The sequence below is a fragment of the Eublepharis macularius genome, chromosome 10 (genome assembly GCF_028583425.1).
Source record: "Eublepharis macularius isolate TG4126 chromosome 10, MPM_Emac_v1.0, whole genome shotgun sequence".
NCBI classification, from domain to species: Eukaryota; Metazoa; Chordata; class Lepidosauria; order Squamata; family Eublepharidae; genus Eublepharis; species Eublepharis macularius.
Genome location: NC_072799.1, coordinates 19,398,802 through 19,412,126, shown reverse-complemented (window position 1 = coordinate 19,412,126; position 13,325 = coordinate 19,398,802). Strand labels below are relative to the sequence as shown.

Sequence of the window (13,325 nt, the reverse complement as noted above, 5' to 3'; positions counted from 1 at the left end):
GTATTTCCCCCCTTTATTTGATTCCCCACAGTTGTCAACATTACACGCGCAATGAGCATGCTCAGTCCACCTCAAGCCATTTTGTGTTTCTTCTTCACTTCCAAACTGATATCATTCTGCAAACTTACAGAGCCCCCAACCCACCTAGGATATAGAAATCCAAACTTTTGGAGTCAATTTTCACTATAGGTGCTTGAGCATTAGTAATTAAGCTGAGTTTGCACCACAGAGGGATGGTTTGGAAATCCACACTGGGGGAAGCTCAGTTTTTTGGTATAGATTTATTCTCTGGGTTTTTTAAAAAAATCATCACAATATGGAAGTCTATGAAGAATCATGGGAGAGGGAAATAAAAATGATCGATTCTCCCTCCAGTGCAAATCTCTCCTTCCAGGATATTAAAAGCTTTCTGAAACTTCAACAGCCAATTATCTTGCTGGTTTTTTTTTTTAAATTAACTGACTCACAACACTCTGCTTTCTGAGCATGATTGGTTCGTCAGGCTGGGTTTCTGAAGTGTGTTTTTTGGTTACCTTACAATGTCATATTTCTCTGCATATCTGAGGAGATCCCCCAAGTACATAGAAACCTCTACCTTTTCTGCTGTTCTTGTAATTCGCATGATAATTGTAATTATCATGAACCACCCACTTTAGCATCAGATGCAGGAAAATGATTTATATGGTACTTTTCTAAATCACTCAAAGTCCCTCCATAGGTATTATCTCCACCCTCTTTATAATCTAGAGGCAGGACTATGTTACTTTCCTCGTATTGCTGTGGGATAACCATAATGGACAGTCTAAAGCCATCCAGTGAGCTCACAGCCAAAATGAAATCTGAATTAGAAACTTTCTGGCTTATTTTTCTCATTCTTGACCCTACACAATTTATAAGGAGAGAAAATGTGGTATTCTTTTTATTTTGCAGAATGGCAGTGTAACAACTAAACCAAAATGTGTTGTTTAGAAGTCTTAATATTGTTTTGCCCCTTATCATCTTAGGCCCTGCAGGTTAACGAATTTACTGGTCTACAGTTCTGCAATCTTACCACAAATGTTAATATTAGTGATCCTAATTGCGTGGAGATTAGCAGATTACAACCGTAAGTATTAGCTCTTTCTTCTAACCAAACTTAATCCAATAGGCTGAAGCCATATGCAGTCCTCACATGACGATCAGCCTCTTTCATGTATTGCTTAAGTCTCCAAAAGAACACCAGAAGGAAAGGAATAAGCCCATGTCATTGTTATGACTTACCATAAAGGTAAAGGTAGTCCCCAGTGCAAGCACCGAGTCATTACTGACCCATGGGGGGATGTCACATCACGACATTTTCTTGGCAGACTTTTTATGGGGTGGTTTGCCATTGCCTTCCCCAGTCATCTACACTTTACCCCCAGGAAACTGAGTACTCATTTTACCGACCTTGGAAGGATGGAAGGCTGAGTCAGCCTTGAGCTGGCTACCTGAACCCAGCTTCCGCCGGGATCAAACTCAGGTCATGAGCAGAGCTTGGACTGCAGTACTGCAGCTTACCACTCTGCGCCACGGGGCTTATGCATGACTTACCATATATCATTATTATAACTTTGTCTGGAGTAAGCAATCTGCATCTGGGCCAAACTATCCCCTTGCATGATGCTGCCCTATGTGAAACTGCCGAAGAGTAATGTAAAATGGAAAGGTCTTTTCAAAATATACAAAGTACAATTATCAATGTCAAAACAGGAGGTAGAAAAGTGCAGTGGTTAGAGTGCAGTCAGATCAGTGAGACATGGGTTCAAACCCATGCTATACCATAAAGCTCATAGGAGACATTGAGATCTATCACCCTCATGCAGCCTAATCTACCCTACAGGGTTGTTGTGAGGATAAAATGGAGGAGGAGAGAACCTGGGGTTGCCTGCAGATCTTGCAGAATTACAGCTGATCTCCAGATAGCAGAGATAAGTTTCCCTGGAGAAAATGGCTGCTTTGTAATATGAATTCTATGGCATTACACTTGGCTCCCCACCCCAAACCCTATCCTTCATAGGAGCCACCCCTAAATATTCAGGAATTTCCCAACCTGGAGTTGGTAATCTTACGAGAACGATGTATGTCACCTGGAGCTCCTGGGATGGATGGTAGTATAAAAATAAATTAGCAGCCACAATACTGAGAATAATTCCTTGAAGCACATTTTTAATGTTTATTTTTAAACATTTGCCTGCCTGGACTGCAAATTCCATAGAATTTCAGTTCAAAATGGAAACTATATAATACATAGTGGACAAACCCTGACTTGTGTTTCTTTTAGGTGCACTGGAGAGCAATATCTGGAGAGCCAAGGGATTGATGCAACAGCCTGGGGTCTCTGGCAGAACCACCTTGCGTTGGCTTGCATGGCCATCATCTTCCTTACCATTGCATACCTGAAGCTGCGTTTCATGAAGAAGTTCTCTTAAAATGTACATGGAAATGAGTCTGTGGTTCAGACTGCCTTATCATAAACAGAAGAGTTACTGGATGGACTTTTTCTTTGGTTTTGTTAAATAGATTCTTGTATAGTTATAATTATTCCCTTTGTTCAGTTTACAGTTAGGAAAAAAATTGCCAAATGTTTACCTGTATAGTACACCCAAATGTTCTTTTGCTATATCAGTTACATTGTGCATATTGGCACAAGTAGTGAACCTAACAACATTCTTCAGTATTTGCTTTTTATAAGTGGCATGATTGATTCAAATTAAGCATGTCTTAAGCTCCACGCAGTTCAGTGGAAGAGAGCTGCTTTAATTCTCCCTTTGAAACCAAAGGGACATAAAATGCAGTCTTTGGCTGGATGTCACCCAATAATTATTAAAATATAGAATAGTTTTCTGAGAAGTTGGCTTTACACTTTGAGAAGGTGTCATCACAAACATATACAATATAGGAGTAAGATACTTACATTAGGAAAAACAACCAACATAAATAGTTTGTTTATCCTCTAGTTTTATTAAGCACTAAGTGTTCTCAGCTTATTGCACATAATGTATTGGCTGCATTTAGATGTCAATAACCCTCATTGCTGGGTTTGTGTCTTGCTCCTTTTCAGACAGAGATCACTGATTAGAAATTAACTCTAATTGCTTATACATGGTTCTAGTTAAACTTTCTAACTGTGGCACCACACTGGGTCACTCCAGTTATCCCAAGCACCTGGCATGGCCCACTGTGATGCCATGGGTAGAGAGTTTAACTAGGAAGAGCTGAATTCAGATTCCTTGCTTATTCATGAAACACACAATCTATTTTTGTTTATGTACAGTACACCATTTCTGTAGATGCACTAGAAATAAATATCAGATAAACTGCATCAATGCCTCCAGCCCCATGAAAAACCCTGTGCACAACAAAGCTGTTCATGCAGAATAAAGTAGTTGGGAAACCTCCTTAGTACCTTTAAAAAAAAAGTGTGGCAGTACTCATATGTAAGGTAATTCCAATTTCCACCAATATCTCAATCAATACTTGGAAGAGCCCTGATGAAGGTGTTGGTACTAGTACCAGTGAGTACCATCATAAAAAAAGCTGAGGACGGATGGAGACTGCAGATATCTGTGTCTGCCCAAAGCACCAGAATCAAAAGCCATGTTATGCCTTTTGTTAGGATCAACCAAAATAGCACAAAATCATTGTGCAAGTTCTTGAAGTCTGCCAGATGTTTTCAACAGGCTGGATATTAAAAGGCACCGGGGGTGGGGGGGTGGGGGGAAGATGTTTCACACCTGATCTTATGGCTCTTCTCTGCATCCTGTGCAGAATGGCAGGCAGATGTGACTAGTTAATGGGATTCTTAGTGGAACTAGTAACAAGTTGCCTTCTGGGAGAAGAAGGAAAAATGGCTGCTCCCAGAGAATAACAGGAAAACTCCTTGACTAAACTCCACCAAAACACAGAGAGGCCTTCAAAAGCTGATCTAAGGAAAAGACAAGCCTAGTAGTCATATTAATAACAGCATCTGAATGTATAGAAAGAGGATGGTGAAAACTTATTCTTCTTGCTCCCAAAATACTTTGAGCTGCACTGGTCAGTGTCCTTAAGACAGACAAAATAAAGTAACAACAATAATATTTGCACTTATATACAACTCTTCTAGATAATTACTCCACTCAGAGCAGTGAGCAAACTTAGTGTTATTATCCCCACAATACAGCTGAAGAGCTGGAGCTGAGAGGAGTTGCCTAACCAAAGCCACCTGCTGAGCTCATAACTGTAGTGAGATTCGAACCCACAGAGTGCTAATTTCCAGCCCAATCACTATGCTACAGAAGTACTTCAAACAATACATCATTAACTTGTGAAACTCACTGCTAAGCATATTGGACACTAGCTTAAATGGGATTATACAAACTCATGAAAGATAGTTGGTTCATCAGCGGTGACTAGGTGGCACCTCCATTTCAGGATGAGGTGAATTTCTGACTGTTATATGTCTGGGGGTACTCCTAAGCCCTTGTGTTGTTCTGGGACTGCTGAGGTATCCCATTAACAAGCATGTAAGGAAATGATGTATTTATTCAGTACATTCTTAAGACCTGTTTTTACCAAGGACCCACGGCAGTGTACATGTTTCCCCTTTCTCTTATTCACTACAGCTCTATAAGGTATTTATTTATCCACATTATTATAGTCCACCTCCTTGGGCTGCAAATTGGCACTCTGCTGGTTCAAATCCCACTACTACCAAGAATTCAGCAGATGGCCTTGGGTAAGCCACTCCCCTCAGCCTCAGCTCCCCAGCTGTATTGTGGTGATAATTATAACACTGACTTTGTTCACAGCTCTGAGTGGGCACTAATCTATTTCGAAAGATGGTACATAGGCACAGTTATTGTTATGCAATGTGTGTCAGGTACTCCAGCTCGACAGAGTTCCAAGTCAAAGAGATTCATGGCAGAAAGGGGATTCGAACTTGGGCGTCACTCCTCAAACACTGAGCTAAAGGAGTAACTGATTTAATCTCGCAGAGCTTTTAGGAGCGAAAACTGCCCTTTTAGATGGAACCCATGTCGAGCTGCACTAAAACCCTGAGGTTTTCTCAAGCGGGCCAACAAACACATACACAACGCCAGCCTGGCACTTCCCGCATGCCTAAACTCCCTGCGGCGTTTTGAGAAGGAAAAGGCGGCTGACTGCCCCGCCCACCAGTATACACTCGGGTGGTGGAACGCGCGAGCCGGAGCCGTTATTCAGACAGCGCGTCAAGCTGAGCATTCCAGAGCCCGCCCCTCAGGGATGCTTCACCAGCCCTACAGCGCTCACCTGAGGCGATTTTTCGCCTCCAGCAGGTACCGGTTTTTTCTTTTTGCGCATGCGCAGCCGGCGGGTGGACTGTTTTCATCCATTCCTCAGCATCTCCGCCGGGTAAACAAAGGGTGGGAGGAAAAAGGGAGTGGGCTTCTCCGCCTCCTGGTCAGCATCACTGTAGGGTACTTGGGAGACGAGGAGGAGAGAAGGGAGTTTTTTCTTAAAAGTGAGAGGGGGGAAAAAAACTGGTCAGAAAACAACCAGAAACCTGCCCAGTTTTGCATCTGACGAAGAGAAGTGTGGTTCTTAAAAGCTTATGCTACAGTAAAGTTGGTTAGTCTTAAAGGTGATACTGGACTCTTTACTAGTTTTGCCATGTTTATTACAGACAACATGCCCTGCATAATTAATGTTTAAAATGGGGAATTCGCTCAGAGAATGTAGTATGGGGTTGCCAGATCTGGGTTGGGAAATTCTTGGGGATTTTGTGTATGGAGACTGGGGAAAGGCAGGATTTGGGGAGGAAGCTCAGCAGTGTATAATGCCATCGAGTTCACCCTTCCAAGCAGCCATTTGCTCCAGGGGAGCTGATCTCTGTTGTCTGGAGATCAGTTGTACTAGCAGGTGATCTCGAGGTCTCACCTGGAGGTTGGCAAGCCTAGGGCCCACATGCAACTTTAAGTGGGAATTAGAAAGATTTATCACATATAGGTCTATCAGTGGCTAACCATGGTGATTAAAAGGCACCTCCACATTCAGAGGCAGTAAACCTCTGAATACCAGAGCCAGGAGGCAACATCAGGGGAATGCCTCTGTACCCTCTTTGCTGGATCACTGGTCTCATCCAGCAGGGCTTTTATGTACTTCATGTTCTTGTGTATACAGTGGCTTTAGAATACGTTCTTTAGACACATGGTGAGGACAAAATTATGCGCTGCCTACAAGTGGGGCTGTATTTTTGTTTTTGGGTGGAGGGAAATTGGTTTTAGAACATAATGTTTAAAGAAAAAGTAATATTAGGGATTTTTTTTCTCAATTGCAATGTGGGCACACATGTGCACATATATAACCAAGTACTTATTTTTTTTCCACTCCCCCTCCAGGATATCTAGTTTTCTTTACAAATATAACCCTTACAAGGTAGATTAATGACCAGCCCAAGATCATCTAGTGAACTTTGTAGTTGATGGGGGATTTGAATCCAGGCCTTCCCACACCAGTATGACTGTGGTACTCTGTTTATTTGTGGTACTCTTACTTATTTACAATATTTTTTGCATTAGTCATAGATATTTTCAGCCTACAGTCAACCATGATCATACGCCCTCTAAAAAAAAAAAGCTTCTTGGAAAAGCACAGTTTTACATATTGTTTGTTAAAAGCAAGCAGACATAGGTCCCTCTAGTAACGAGCCTGTTCCAAAGAATTGGAGCCATGGCAGGAAAGGTTATCATCCTCACTGAGGACACCTTCACCTGTCAAGAGAGGCTGGACTGAGGACAGCAGGATTCTGTTTCCACTTTCATTCTGCCTGTTTTTATCAACAGTCTTGTTCTATTTTCAGGACTGGTAGAGTAATGGGCAGGCTAACTCTTCTCTGCAGGTGTAGAAATATTTTGTAAGTGCTTCATGCATATGCTCAATGTGAACCTTTTTGTTCTCTTCTTGAAAAAGGGGTGGAATGCAAAGATTGGGTGTCTCCACAACTGAGCATCTTGTGTGGAGTATTCATGCCTTTTGAGGTGTTATTTATTCATGGAGGAGACAGGGACAGAACTGCTCATCCACACCATGTCAGTTATAGTACCTGTTACGGTAATTATTTGATGTGAGCCGTAGAATGGTAGAGCATACATTTGCCTGCAGAAGGTCTCTGGATCCCTGGCATTTCCAGTTAAAGGAGATCAAGGGGGAGATGCTGGGAAAGACCCTTCTTTACACCCAGGATAGTCCCTGCCAATCAGAGTCTTATTTATTTGGTGCATTGTTAATATACTGCCTTCTGACAAGGAGTTCTTAAAAGGAAAGAACCCGACATGGCTCTTTCCTCCTCTAGTTTATCCTGACAATAACCCCTTGAGGTAGGTTAGGCTGAGAACGTGTGATGGCCTGTGGTCACCTAGTAAGTTTTATGGCAAGTGAGTATTTGAAGCCAAGTCTTTCTGGAATGTTTCCAATCCCGTGACCACCATAGCATGCTGGTAGTAGAAAGTACTGAGCTAGCTGGACTGATTTGCTGTAAGGCAGCTTTGTATTTTCTTAGAGCCAATTTTCCTATTGGGTGGATTTGTGGTCAAAAATTCAAATAGAAAGAGAATATACTAAATAAGAAATCTTAGATATTTTGCAATCTTTTTTTCTCACCAAGAGATGTCTTTTAGATTGTTTGTGAACTTTGTCATTGCTTAGTTAATTTGTATACATTTTAGTCAACTCTTTTTTGATTATTGGTTTCATTATTATTTTGGGCTAGCAATGACTTTATCATCCCTCCATTTATACAGTAGAAGCGTTATCCCAAAATGAGAAAGTTTTCTCACACCTTGAATGAAGAACATGTAAAACATGCAGATAAATTGCAGACAAGACATATGATACTTTCAGAATCTGCATTTACTCATGGAAGCACAATGACCTTTCACGACATCAGCTACAAACTGAAAGTGAAGACGGGCTACTTTGGCTTTCAAAAAACAGTTCAAAAAGATATTTTAACAGATATCAGGTAATAATTGCTTGAGGCTTACTGATCTTGAGTACCATCCTGCTTTCCCTTTGTGTTGAATAGAGTAGCCCTTCCTTCTCTACTATGATTCTGCAATGTCCTCAGCATATACTACATTACAGCCAGAATGATCTCTGCAAAAGAAACCCTCCTGCGTTCCACACTGAAGCATTCATCAACTTCTTCCTTCCCCAGGCCTTTTGTGTGCGATCTGTGCTCAGGATGTAGGCCTTCTTGTCGTTCATCATTTATGTTCCATACATAAATCGTAAACTCTAAGAAAGGGTTTAGTGAATTTAAAAGTTAATGTGGAGATCCTAAAACTCAGGACAAAATAAGTGTCTTGCTAACCAGCAGTATATGAAAACATAAGCACAGAATGTTACAATTCATTATTGTTGTTCTTCACAAAGATATTAACTATTCAGGGTTTATATCCATCCTGCAATGGATGGATATAATCTGTGCAAACAGCCCATGATGCTAACTTTATATTATACTATGTCTAAAGCCCACATCTGCCCTATATCTTGGTTCCCAAGGTGGAAAATCCAGAATCCTAATCAACATAGGGTACACAGCAAGTTCTTCTCTCAAACTCCCCTGAAATTAACAGGAGCTGTTCTCAGGGAGAAATTCCCAATGGATTGAGCCCTGTCAACAGATGGATCCTATCTGCTTTCTTAAAGGCACCTAAAGAGTACCTGGAGTTAAATGAAACTAGTTGATTCATACTCTTTCATTAAAATGTATTTACTTTGTTTAAACCCTGCCTTTCTCTCCAGTGGGGACTCAGAGCAGCTTACATTGTTCTCTCCTTCATTTTATCCTCCAACAACACCGTGAGCTAGGTTTGACTAAGATTGTGTGACTGGTCTGAGTCAGCTTCCACTAAATGGTAGAGATTCAAACTTAGGTATCCCAGATCCTAATCTGACACTGTAACCACTAATCACTGTACCATGCTAAACCATGAAGAGCTGATCAAACAAAGTTTGTTATTTATAGTCTGCTTTTTTCACTGAGAGTCAAGATAGATTGTGCAGTGTAAGTCAGTACCATCAACAGTTAGAACATTCAAGTTAAGGCAATTCTTTATAAAATATGGAACCTAATCTTGCTAAACTGTTCCTGTCACCATTGATATTTGGAGGGGGGGGGAGAAGGCATTTCATTTAAAACTACATTATGAGTACCAGACTATAGTCTCTGTAAGAAGAAAGAACCCCCCTCCCCACAATCAAAGATATCCTTGGATGCTCGCTCCCTGACTCCAAGTGATGAGAAGTTGTTAGCGCAGTGCTACCTGGATTTTGTTCTTTTTGGACAATGCTGGAAACTTAGGAGCATCTTCATAAAATGTGCAAATAAGTAGAGCAAAAGTGGAGGCAGAGTGTGGATCCTGTGGGGCAAGAGATCCACCATTCTACATCACCATTCCACATCTTCAGTGAGAGAGACTTCACTCCAAGGTGCTTAAGCTATTTCACAGATTTCTCCATCTGCCATTTTCCCTCTCTGTTCTAAAGTTCAGATTACTTTTTTTTTTAACATGCATTGCTCCCTCCCTAAGACTGAGGGCATCTCCTTCTCCAATATCTGATGACTATTTCAATCAAGAGACAACAGTACCTGATTGAGACCAATTAAAAACAGCACAAATTACTGAGAAAGCTTTCAGGTTCAGTAAAACCAATCTTCAGGATGGAGGTTAAATTTTTAAAAAAGGAGCTGGAGCAGAGGGGGACATTGCTGGTTAGAAGCCAAAAGCCCCTGATCTTTAGCGTAGATGAGTAGAGGAAGATTAAGTAAATTAAACAAAATTAGATTAAGCTGTGGAAATGTAAAAGAAATCTCAAACTGTACCAAAGGGTTGTGGGATAAAAAGGCAGCAGCCCTTGAGAATATTAAAGGAAACTGTTATCCATATCTAGCACTAAAGAATGCCCAGTTCCCTTGAAAGACAGAGAGAAGATACAGTAGTGCTTCTTTTAGCAAAATTCCAGGCCCCAACTGCATTAGGGTGTTACAACAGAAATAAGAGTCATGTGGCACCTTGAAGACTAGCAAATTTGTTGTGGGAGAAACTGCATGAGTCAGCAGCACCTGGCTTTAAGGTTCTCATGACAGTAAATGTGTTGGTCTTTATGGGACCCAGTACTCTTCATTATATTAGTGAAGCTGAAGACAAATTTTAAGTGTTGTGTTAGATCCATTCAAGAGAGAAAGGTATAAGTAAATCATCTCCCAACATCAGCTGCCTGTTGAGGAAACATGAACATTCTTTTGTCAGTAATCCTTTCTCCTATTACTATCCCTTTAGGGGAAAATTGTATTTGTAGATGCTTTCAAAATAATCAGATAGCAATCTCTTCATAATCTCTATGGGGTTGGACTTGATTATTAAAATATATGAGTAGACATGGGCACGAACCACAAATAAACCGAACTGTGCGGTTCGTGGTTCATGACATTTTTCACGAACCAGGAACCACGAACTCCTACGAACTGGGGCAAGTTCACGAACCAGTTCGCGGTGTTTAAATGCCCCTTTCTGGCCGCTTAGCAGCAGCAGCAGGAAAAAGGGTATTTAACCCCCCGGATCAGCTGCTTGTCAGGGAGATCCCTGACAATCCCCACCCGCAGTTTAAATGGCCATTTCCCTGCCTCACTGAGCGGCAGGGAAATGGCCATTTAAACTGTGGGTGCGGCTTGGCTAGCTGGCTGGGAACTCCTGGCTGGGCAGCCAAGCCCAGCAGTTTAAATGATCAGCTGCTTGTCAGGGATCTCCCTGACAAGCAGCTGATCTGTGGGTTTAAATGCCCCTTTCCTTGCCGCTTTGCAGCAGCACAGAAAGGGACATTGCTGTTTAAAACGAACCAAACTAACCAGTAGACTAGTTCGTGGAAGTTCATAGAAATGAGCTGCCATGAACCACTGGTTTGCGAACCACAAACTGGGCTGGTAAGTGGGTTTTTTTGGTTCATATTCCGGTTTGTGCCCATCTCTATATAGGAGTAAATTAAGCAACAAACTTGTGACAAGTTGTTTTTATTTTACAGTGGTGTCATGAAACCTGGTCTCAATGCAATTTTAGGACCCACAGGCTCTGGCAAATCATCGTAAGTGTTTAAACAAGAACGACAGCTTGGTTCATGATAAACTTGTACTGTGAAGTTTAACTTATTATATTCAACATCAGTAACTGAAATCAACTGAATGTATATATTTTAGACAGATGTTTAAAATAGCTTTAATTTGGTTATCTAGTGAACCTGATGATCTATATAATAATAATTATTTGAGATTATGGGACCTTTTAAAATTGTAAGTGAAAACCTCTCAAATTGATCTAGTTTGCGTATCTTCTGTTTTGGCAGGGATAGCAGCAATAAAATGTTTGAAAACTTACCAATCACATTGTCTGACAAAACAATAGATAACTGGCAAAAAGAACTAGCAAGATCTATATGATATGGTAAGATACCTCAGGTTGCATTTTCTGTTATGCAAAAACAATGACTGGGTGGAGGAATGTGTGTCTGTTCTGAATCTGATTATCTATTACCAGTCCTTGAGGTTAAAGATATTGCATAAACAGCTTTGCAAGACTGAAATTTTACCATGGTATTGCCAACAGCAAGATAGCATTAAACGTTTTCCGCATGGGACTAGGAATATGTGGTTTCCCTGTTGCTCCTGTGATTACTGATGTAGTACAGCAGCAATGGGGCTTCCACATGGTAAGTTTCCCCACATTTCTCCAGTCCCAGGCCAGTAGCAGCAACAAAGGGCTTTTTCAGGTTTTTAAAATCAGCAATTGAATATCATAGTATTATTGTATCATTAAAGTAATTTGTCTATCAGGTTCCCTGAATATTTCTTTTTTAAAGTAAGTCTACAGCTCCTGTCTTTGTGGTGGCATAAAGGAAAGTCACATCTCTGAAATAAAAGGGGTTGGGAATTCAAAGAAGCTGATAGACAGATTGTTATATCCTTATAACAATGTTTCATTGCAGATTTTTTTCTTTAAAAAGCTCTCTGCTGGCAGGGGAAATGGCCATGGGTGAGTTAAATAGGAAAATTGTGCTGATGTAGGTGGAACTGAGAAGATCTGGCTTTTCTCATCCACATGGGTGCCACCCTGGCTTTGCTGAGATCTTTTCCAAACCATTACTACAAAACAAGGTTTGGGGAAGATCAGAGATGGAGGTAATGCAGGAGGTGCATTGAAGCATCACAATGCCATGAGGAAGCAGGGGGTGGGGGTGGGGGCAAACAACCTATATTTAAGTGCTACCACTGTGTCAAATAGCTAAACTATCAAAACTAACAGAAATGGTCAGAGTGATGTTAGAATGAGGAAACCATCTTTTTTTTAAAGTTCGAAACTCTTAAAATTCTGGACTGTAGAGTTACCACTTACCACTCACAGTGGGTTGGTATGATTATGCAATCTTTTGTAATTTTGAGTATATTTTTCTTTTTTCTTTGGTTACTGTTTATTACTATGTGTCTTTTGACATATCCTTGTCTTTAGAATGCATATTAAAATTATCTTTTTAAAAAAGAGTTTGATGTCTGATCTTCAAAATGCACACAGTCATCCTGGCTGAATAACTTATTTACTCTAGGCAATTTTGTATATCTTCTAGGCTATTAGATATTTTAGCTACAAGGAAAGATCCTCGCGGACTGTCTGGAGAGATTTTGATAAATGGATACCCTCAGCCTCCCCATTTTAAACGTATGTCCGGATATGTAGTACAGGTAAATAATGTCTATAATAGGCCTTACTTTTTTACTTTCCTCCTCTGTTACACGCATTTCACACTGTTCTCTGTGCATGTGTGCTAGCATTGGTGTAATGGTGGATGTAGATGAAAACTTATTGTTTTGTCTTAAAGGATGATATAGTGATGGGGACCTTGACAGTAAGAGAAAATTTAGAGTTCTCAGCAGCGCTTCGTCTGCCTTCTTCTATGAGTTCACAGGAGAAGAAGGAGATAATTGACCAGATCATTGTGGAATTGGATTTGACTAAAGTTGTGGATGCCAAGGTACAGATGTGGCAATGCTGAATATTTACCGAATGTCAGCTTTTGATGGTAGTTAGAAAAAGCCTGTCATATAAGGAGGTTTCTTTTGACCATGCCTGCACAAGCTGATGCTCCTATCCTTCAATATTTGCCTTCAGGGAAGTTTGAAGCCATTCCCATTATGAATCCACTGCTTTATGCGAATACCTATCAGGCTGCAAATACAAGAATCTTCCTTATAATGAATTAGGCCATGAGTCTCTCAAGCTTAGTATTGTTTGCTC

General features: G+C 40.7%; 2 protein-coding genes across 2 annotated transcripts in view; both read left to right on the top strand.

Moving 5' to 3' along the window:
* LOC129337110 (broad substrate specificity ATP-binding cassette transporter ABCG2-like) overlaps nucleotides 1-3,287 on the top strand; it is a 36,427-nt gene extending 33,140 nt beyond the window's left edge. The window contains exons 15-16 of the mRNA XM_054990618.1: nucleotides 1,005-1,105; nucleotides 2,303-3,287. Coding sequence (XP_054846593.1) covers nucleotides 1,005-1,105; nucleotides 2,303-2,450 — 249 coding nt within the window. The 3' untranslated portion in view covers nucleotides 2,451-3,287. The remainder of the gene's footprint in view (nucleotides 1-1,004; nucleotides 1,106-2,302) is intronic.
* Nucleotides 3,288-7,907: 4,620 nt separating this feature from the next.
* The window catches only part of LOC129336744 (broad substrate specificity ATP-binding cassette transporter ABCG2-like), a 28,649-nt gene continuing 23,231 nt past the window's right edge, over nucleotides 7,908-13,325 (top strand). The window contains exons 1-4 of the mRNA XM_054990059.1: nucleotides 7,908-8,002; nucleotides 11,065-11,124; nucleotides 12,658-12,772; nucleotides 12,910-13,062. Of these exons, the coding sequence (XP_054846034.1) occupies nucleotides 7,908-8,002; nucleotides 11,065-11,124; nucleotides 12,658-12,772; nucleotides 12,910-13,062 (423 nt within the window). The remainder of the gene's footprint in view (nucleotides 8,003-11,064; nucleotides 11,125-12,657; nucleotides 12,773-12,909; nucleotides 13,063-13,325) is intronic.